Genomic DNA, 8,858 nt, shown 5'->3' with positions numbered 1-8,858 from the left:
TTGTTTCATGCCTGCTTCCTAGGGTAGTGGTCTCACTGCCTAGCAGTTTTTACTAAACTGAGACATCCTTGGAAAAAGCTCCTTGAGACTTTCCAAAGGAAAGCTTAAGACTCAGTTAATAAACAGCTCCCAAGTCTCAGGAAGTTCCTGAAATGCACCAGATTCACAATACACACCTCTACCCCCACCCCATCCAGATTATGTAAACAGTAAGGAGACTGAAGAGATACTCTGACTTGTCCATATTCCTGTGAGTCAAGCAGATGGGGGAATATGGGAGCCAGATAGTATCCTGATGGGCAGAGAGGTAGGAAAATATGCCATAGCACACTTCCATCTTCTTCTTCACCCAGGACAAATATTTGGCAGAGTTCCTTGACATCTCTCCACACATGGGTCCCCTTCCAGCTAATTTGCCCAGACATATCCCAGGCAGGCCTTGACATGCCTATCAATCAACTACCTATCCTACTCTTGACATGCCTGTCAATCAACTACCCATCCTACTCTTGACATGTCTGTCAATCAACAACTAGCCATCCTACTCTCTTTTGTCCAAGCTGACTGATATAAAATGAGGGGAAGAGGACCCATCTCAGGCCACTAGAGACACTGAGGACCCACAGCCCTCCAGGGAGACACAGAGCACAGCTGATGAATCCTTTCTTCACTGTGAAGTATCTGTATATGTGCACATGCCTGTGCTCAGGTGTGCTCATGTGCATGCATGTACATGTGTCCTTTTGCTTTTAATAAGACTTGTCAGCTTTCTACGACCATTATCTATTTTCTACCTTTTTATTCTTCAATCATTGGAGAAAACAAACCTGACCCAAGAGCCCTCACTGGTAACACAGAGAGCTCCAGAATTCCAGATTTTGTGAACTTTCAGCCATGTTGGTGATGCAGCTGCCTTTGCATGGCCCATGTTCCTGTAAGTAACCCCTTACCTTCTACCATCACCCACCTGATGTTTTAAGACAAGGTCTCTCCTTGAATCTTCAGCTTGCTATTTCAATTAGACTGGCTGACCAGCCATCCTCGGGAAGCCACCTACCTCCACCTTCCTAGTGTTGGGTGACAGACATGAACGACCACACTCAGATTTTACATGATGTTGGGGATCTGAACTTGGGACTTTATGCTTAAACAGCAAGTACTTCATCCACTACACCATCTCCTCAGCCCTGATTATTTCTCCTTTCTTTTTGTCTGCTTGTGAATGGGATGGTAAGGTGTTTTTGTGAGATGTATTATAGATTTAGAGACAAGCAAGGAGTGCCACAGTTAAACTCAAGACCTGAGTGGCTGAAAGTGAGCGGAAGCAAGCGTCATCCCTTCACGGTTTCTCTTCCAGTTCCTGCTTCCAGGTTCCTGCCTTAAGTTCCTGCTTCTCTTAATGGTGTTCTGTAAACCTTAAATCAAATAAACTCTTACAAGTTGCTTTTAGTCATGGTGTTTATTGTCCCAACCAGAGGCAAACAAGAACAATTGCCATTAATTGGGTGCCAACCACCTTCTAATTCTTTTTGGAGTCAAAGTCACTCAGTAGCCTGGAACTCAACAAGTAGGCTAGGATAGCTGGCTGGGAGCCTCCCATCTCTGCTCCCCAACACCAGGATTGAAATCACCCAACTTTTCTGAGTCCTGAGAATCGAACTTGGGTCCTCAAACTTGTACGGCAAGTACTTTACCAACAGAGCCATCTCTGCAACCCCACTTTTGAAAGCTTTAAAATGAAAACTAAAACTTTCAGATTTGGAGTTCAGGGCAACATTTAGGGTATCAGTGGCATAGTATGTCTGCATTCATTTCCCAGGGCTATCATTAGAAAGTACCACAAACTAGGTGAGTTGAACAACGGGTTTATTTTCTCAGAATTCTGGAGACAAAGTCCAAAGTTGAATTGGTTCTCCGCAGGCCTCTCTCCTTGGCTTGCCAATGTCTTGAATCTTCTCGGATCTTAACATGATTCTGTGTGTCATAGTTATGTGGAAATGATTAGGTCCAAGTCTCCTCTCACAAGAACACTAATCAATTATACAGTATTAGGACTCCACCCTAACAATCTCATTTAACTTCCATTAGCTTCTTAAAGACACATTCTTTCCAAGTCTCACATTCTGGGGGACTAAGGTTTGGAATTAAGTTTATAAGTTTTTTTTGCCATGGATGGAAGGATGGCTGCCCAACTAGAATAGTAGGGGGAGGTGTGACTGTTAATATTAATTGTCATCCTGACAAGAGCTGGAATCACCAAAGACACAGGACTCTAGGCATGCTAGTGAAGTAACGTCAACTGAAATGCCAAGACTAACTCTGACTGTGGGGTGGGTAGTGGATCCCAGACTGCATTTCTAAAAGGAAAGCTGAACATGCAGCCATCATTCTCTGCTTCCTGGCTGTGGATACAGCTGTCTCAAGCTCCTGATGCTGTAGTTTCCTGCTATGGCGGAAGGAATTTCTCCACTGTAAATTACATTACGCTTTTTCCCTTCTTAGCTTTTGTTAGGGGTATTTCATCACAGCACTGGGAAAAGTAGCTAAGGCTGCAGGGGAGTGGTGAGCAGGTGCCCTGGTGGCTAACTGGGAAGGTCTTTGGGTTGAAGGTTGCTGGAAAGTCATTGGGTTGAAGGTCATTGGAAAGTCATACATACTATGGGGTAGTCAATGAGCACCGAGAAGTGTCTCCTATACACTTTAGGACTGTGACTGACCAGTAGACTTTGGACTGATTTCCACCACCTCCCCCCTTTGCCTGAGAAAGCAGTGTGTGCCCGTGGTGATCTGAATAACGAAGTTTAAAAGACATCTTGAATTAGTAGTCCAGCCTGAAATTCCCATTTCAAGGATGAGTGGAGGCCATGGTTGGTAAAGAAGCCTAGCCACCACCTCTGGATGTGTCCAGATTTCCTCTGCACCCTCCTCATTTCCATGTGAGCCTGGAGACATGTTAACCTAAGTTAAGTGTATGATCCTTACAAAAAGTAGAACACTTGATGGCCAATGTCAAGACCCCTTTGCAATGAACACTGATTAATGAACCCTCAGAAGCTCCAGCATAGGGTATTGTATGTGTCCCCAACTTGTCATGATGATAACTGAAGCTCTGAAGCCAGAAGTCTGAAACAGGTACGTACCTTCCCTTTTCCGTCCTTTGGTCGTTGGGATGTGGGATAATTTTGACTTTGCTTCTCCGAGACAGCAAAACGTGTTCTCTCCACACCTCTCTTTCTTCTTCTCATTGGCCCTGCATATGCGCCTGCATCGTCCCATGCCATAAAAGCACTTTCTGAACCATCCCTCTATCACAGTGAACAGAGAGGAACTGTGTGAAGAGAACACACTTGTATATCCCAAGAACGTCGGCAGACCCGTGAGAACGGTGGGTTCGGGGAGACATCCAGACCCCAGTGTAAATCACAAATTCTCTCTCCTTGTCTCTCCCCAGGTTCTCTCCTAGGAAGTAAGTCTGAGTTCTCTCTCCCCAGGACACTCAAACTGGAAAAACCAAACTCAGGTTGACTTCCTCTCCCCATGTTAGGATTCTGCAGATGAGGATGGTGTGCTGGCGTTCTCTGAAACGTCATAACCGCTTCAGTATCCTCTGCCCTAACTGTCCTCTCCAGAGTTTAAGGCAGCTTGCAATCCATGGTAACCAAGAATAGACCTTTTCTTCCTCCCCTCCCCCTACTATCTAGAACAATCAGAGGAAGACCAGCAGAAATCCAATAACAAACAGTGCAAGTGAAAGCCATGAACTTGAGCTGGGGGATCACTCAGCAGGGAACACACCTGCTTCACAAGCATGAGGATGGAGGTTTGGGCAGCCAGCACCCACATAAAAGTTGGCACAGAGCCACACATCTGTAGCCCATTGCTGGGGGAGTACAAACAGATAGGTCCCTGGAGCTCACTGGCCAGCCAGCAGAGCCACTCTGTGTGTTCCAAGTCTAGGAATAGTGCTGTCTCAAAACTAAGGTTGTATCAGGCATGGTAGAACACATCTTTAATCTCAGAACTTCGAAGGCAGAGGCAAATGGATTTCTGAGTTCAAAGACAGGCTGGTCTACATAGTGAATTCCAGGATAACCTTGGCTTATCCTATGATAGTTATTAATAAAAATAATAACTACTATTATGTGGAAAGTGAGTGGAAGACATCTGATGTTGATCTATGGCTGCCACACACAATCCAGAGCCTTCTGCCCTGACAACAGCTCCATGTCTGTAGCCTAGGATGAGCCTGTAGATCCCCAACATCTGCCCATGCATTTCCCAACACATATTCTAAAAGCAAGATGCCTCCTCTGCTTGCTTCAAGAAGAAGGTGAAGTAAATATTTTGGTTATTGTAAGGCTTGGAACCAGTGGAGGGCACTGAAGTGGGAGACTGGGATCAGACTAGGAACAGAGGCATTGTTGTCAGGGGACAAGGACTTGCCTGCTTTCTGCTTGCACTCTCCAATCCCCCTAATGAGAAGCATCAATGTGACCACAGGCAGTCCGTAGGAAAGCACATCCCTGTCTCCTGCCCCCACTTCTCTTCTCCCTCCTCCTATTGCTGCCTACCCTCCCCATTTATTCCCTCCTCCCTCCTCCTTCTTCAGTCCTCTCTTCCTTCCTTCCCCTCCTCTCCCCCTTCCTCCTCTCTCCTCCCTACATACAGTCTGTCTTTCCTCTCTATTCTTTTCTACTTTCCTCCCTCCATTCCCTATTCTCTTTGTTCTCTCCTCCCTCCCCTTCTCTCTCCCTTTTTTTCTTCCCTCCATCCCTCCCTCCATCCTCTCTTCCTTCCATCCCAGTACTGGAGATTGTACCCCGAGCCTCACACATGTTTCCCCAAGCAACTCTACCACTAAGCTACATCTGGGGTCTCAAAAGACACAAGCATAGTAAGGCTCTCTCTCCCCAGATCTCAGCTGTTCCTACAGGCGATTCCTGCCGACCCAGTGGGCACGTCCCCAAAGATCCAGTGGGTAGAATGCCCCTCTCCCTTTCCCCATCTCACCACCATTTTGGTTACCTGGGGAAGTCTGAGCCAGGACCACAAGGACAGCTAAGGTCAGGAACCAGAGCTTATTGTGTCCAGAGAGGGTGGAGGAGCGAGTCAGCAGCATACTGAATGTGCTGGAGAAACTGCTACTGATTTTGGTTTTAATGACCAAGGTTGGGCCTAGTCACGGGCAATAAATCTGAGGAAGGCAAAGGGCCTTCTGCAGGTCAGCACTGAAAGCAGCCTGTCCAGTGTTTGGGTCAGCTCTAGACATCCTTTGGCAAGAGGACAGTAAGCCTGCTGCTTTGTGGACAGTGCAGATCTAGCCCCAAAGAAGTCTCCCTGTCCCTCCTTCCAGCCTGGTTCTGCCCCATGTTCGTCATGGTTGGGATGTAGTTTTTCTAGCTCATTTTCCCACACACTGACAGCCTCAAGGACAACTGTGAGCCTAAGAGCCCTGCAGGTGCAAACAGGCTGCCATGCCTGTGTGTCCAGGGCATGCAGAAGCAGGCACTGCAAACACTGGAAAGGTTGGGCAGCACTCTCAACGCCAGCACTGACGGGACTCACAGGGTCAGCAATAATAAAGGAGAGACCGCAGAAGAGGAAGGTCATATTGAGGTGCAGGGGGTGGATGGGAAGGGGAATTGGGGTGGATTGGATCAGGATACCCTGTTTACATGTGCGAACTTGACGAACAATAAATAAAAATACTCCTTTTAAAGAGCATCGTCTGGGGCCTTGTTCCGAGTGGTAGATGCCAGAGGTGCTCACAGACACATAATGTCAATAGTTCGTTCATCCGTCCACTCCAAATGGGTTGTGGGGAAGGTGATTGGTGCAGCAATGGTAAAAACTGCTAGAGTAAGAGCGACCTGACTTGTGTTGGATCTCTACTTGCTGACGTACTTTAATAAGCGGAAAACCTACTTTGCTCACGATGCCCTTCAGCAGTGCAGCGTGGGGACATCGTGCTCCTCAGAGCTTTGCCCGTCCCACGACCAAAGCATGTGAAACTCGAACTAAGATCATCTTCAAAGTCGGCCGGGTCATCAACATGGTCACAGGAAAGCCCTGTCTGTGCAGGAACCGCCTTCCTAGAGAGGTCCCTCTTTTCCGAAGCCACTCCCCTCAGCGAAACTCGGGAAGAGCTCAAGGTCTCCTGAACCTGGGGAAGAAGGAGCCAGAGGGATTTCTGTCTCTGTGTTTGCTCAATTGGCTTTCATTCCTGTCCAGTTTCTCCTGTGACATTAGAAGTAATAAGCAAAGCAAAGAGTTTAGTGTTCCATTAAAAAAAAAAAAAAAAAAAAAAAAAAAAAGCATTGTCTGAACAGGCAGGTCGGCTGTAGATGGAACACAGCTGGCAGAGCCAAACCTTCATCTCCACTCCAGCACTGGGGAGGTAGGCGAAAGGGGGTGGTGAGAAGTTCAAGGTCATCCTTAATTGTGAAGTGGGTTCAGAGAAGGTTTGGGCTACGAAAGAGCCTATATGCAAATACATAAAGCACAGGAAGAGAAAGATGAAGAGTAAACAGTTGTTTGATATTCATGCCTATCCCTTAGACCACAGAGGAGCTGACATTCCTAAGAAAATGTGAGCCCAGAGAATGGAAGAGAATTCTGCAGGGTCAAAGGGTGAGGAGGGAAGAAACAAGCAAGGTGATTGTGTGTGTGTGTGTGTGTGTGTGTGTGTGTGTGTGTGTGTGTGTGTGGTTATGGGGTGGGTATTTTTGTGTAGTCATGTTGTTAGTGTGTGGTGTATATGTGTCTGATGTGTGTGTAGTCATGATATGTGTATTCTGTATGTGTATATGTGTATGTGTGTGTATGTGTATCTGTGTTATATGTATATATGTGCATATATGTGCTATATTGTGGTGTGTGTGGTCATGTTATGTGGGGGTGGGGGTAATCATGATATGTACGGGTGGGGATGAGGGAGTGTTTGCATGTAATCATGGTGTTAGTGTGTCTGGTGTATGTGTGTAATCATGTTGTATGTATGTGGCATATGTGTGGTGTGTGTCATCATGGTGTTGTATATATGTTGTCATGGTGTGTGTGTGCAATGATGGTCTCCGTGTGTGTACTTTGGGGGATGTGTTTGTGCATAGTCCTAGTGTTTGAGACCTGTGTGTGTGTGTGTGTGTATGTGTAGTCACGCTGTACGTACGTGGTATATGTATAAATGTGGTGTAAGTGTGGTGTGGTATGTGTGTCATCATGGTATTGTGTATGTGTGGTCATGGTGTGGAATATGTGTATGTGTGTATGTGTAATCATGGTCTGTGTGTGTGTGCGTGTGTGTGTACTTTGGAGGGATGTGTTTGTGTGTAGTCATAGTGTGTATGTCGTGTGTGTGTGTGACCTGTGTGTGTGTAAGTGTGTATATGTGTGTGTGTGTGTGTGTGTAGTCATGCTGTATGTACATGGTATATGTGTAAATGTGGTGTAAGTGTGGTGTAGTATGTGTGTCATCATGGTGTCGTGTGTGTGTTGTCATGGTGTGGGGTATGTATATGTGTGTGTGTGTGTATGTGTGCGTGTATATGCATGTGTGTATAAGCATGGCCTGTGTGTGTGTATGTGCGTGTACTTTGGAGGGATGTGTTTGTGTGTAGTCATAGTGTGTATGCCTAGTGTGTGTGTCCTGTGTGTGTGTGTGTGTGTGTGTGTGTGTGTGTGTAGTCATGCTGTATGTACATGGTATATGTGTGAATGTGGTATGTGTGTTGTAGTATGTGTCGTATCATGGGGTTGTGTGTGTGTTGTCATGGTGTGGGGTGTGTGTGTGTGTGTGTGTGTGTGTGCATGTATGTGGGGGGACACATGTGAACACTTTAGGCAGAGTAGTTGAGAAAGGAATCTATGAGGAAGTGACAGGACAGTACACGTGATCTGAATGTCCCAAGGACTTAACTGGATCCTTCTGAGTATCCAGAGTCTCCCAGGCAGAAAGAACATCGAGAGCTGAGCCCCACGGCAGGAGAGTCTATCACGTGCAGGAGGAGAGCGTGCTGCAGTAGTGAGGAGAAATAAATTTGGCTGAAATCCCAGAAATGTCGGGGCCACCTGCATCAGACCACACACAGCTGTATGTGGTTTGTTCCAGCTGGGATATGGCGCTGGGGTTACTCTTAAGTGATGTTTCAAATCTGACTTCATTCTCTCCATCTGGGCTTAATGGTGTGTGCTGGTGTCACTAGCAGTGTGACTTGTATCGAGTATAGTAAGGCATATCTAATTCTTTCACCAGAGGCTGGATCTGGTGCTGTTTTAGATAACACTGCTCAGGCCAATAAAATGGGCGTGTTGCCTCTGCAAAAAGAAGTGAAGCATCAGGCCACCAATGACACTGCAGAAAAGTTTATAAGGTGAAATACAATCAACCAGAATGTGGGGCTGGGGGTAACAATGACCATTCTATGGACTTGGAAACTGAAGCTCAGAGAGGGCAACCGACTTTGCTGGGGACACACAGTTGCTATGATCCTTTCCAGTCAGTCCACCCTTCACCTCACCATCTGTCATCTCTAGAAACCAACTAGGTTTTCATCTCCACCAGTCAGTGGTTTTGAGAATACTGGATGTGTGCAATCCTAGTGGGCGGACTCCTGAGGTTGCTATTCTGATTCGTGGTTTCTCCCTTTTATTGCTGAGTGACAGTCACACTATGAACACGTATGTAGTATTTTCTAGGGTGTAAGTATTGTCTCTCACCTCTTGGTATCTGAAGCAGCATCTCACTGCTTCACAGTGGCCCACAACCCACTGTGTAACTAACCTTACTTTGCCTCAGTCTCTCTCCCGAATGCAGTGTTTATGGACGTGCACCCCACACCCAGATGTCGTTTCTCGCTGGT

The 8,858-nt window shown here is 46.5% G+C and overlaps 1 protein-coding gene and 1 pseudogene across 1 annotated transcript; one reads left to right on the top strand and one right to left on the bottom strand.

The window, feature by feature from the left end:
• Positions 1 to 1,677: 1,677 nt before the first annotated feature.
• On the bottom strand, positions 1,678 to 5,134 carry Defb115 (defensin beta 115). Its single transcript, XM_034493627.2, has 3 exons — positions 5,026 to 5,134; positions 3,141 to 3,305; positions 1,678 to 1,974 (listed from the first exon to the last, which is right to left on the bottom strand). Exons 1-3 carry the CDS (start codon positions 5,117 to 5,119, stop codon positions 1,964 to 1,966), a joined length of 270 nt encoding a protein of 89 aa, XP_034349518.1. The 5' UTR covers positions 5,120 to 5,134; the 3' UTR covers positions 1,678 to 1,963.
• A 644-nt stretch (positions 5,135 to 5,778) lies between these two features.
• On the top strand, positions 5,779 to 6,161 carry LOC117702711 (small ribosomal subunit protein uS17m pseudogene; annotated as a pseudogene).
• The last annotated feature ends 2,697 nt before the right edge of the window (positions 6,162 to 8,858 follow it).

This window comes from Arvicanthis niloticus, chromosome 2 (genome assembly GCF_011762505.2).
Source record: "Arvicanthis niloticus isolate mArvNil1 chromosome 2, mArvNil1.pat.X, whole genome shotgun sequence".
In the NCBI taxonomy this organism is placed as follows: Eukaryota; Metazoa; Chordata; class Mammalia; order Rodentia; family Muridae; genus Arvicanthis; species Arvicanthis niloticus.
This window is presented reverse-complemented; position numbering and strand designations above follow the sequence as displayed.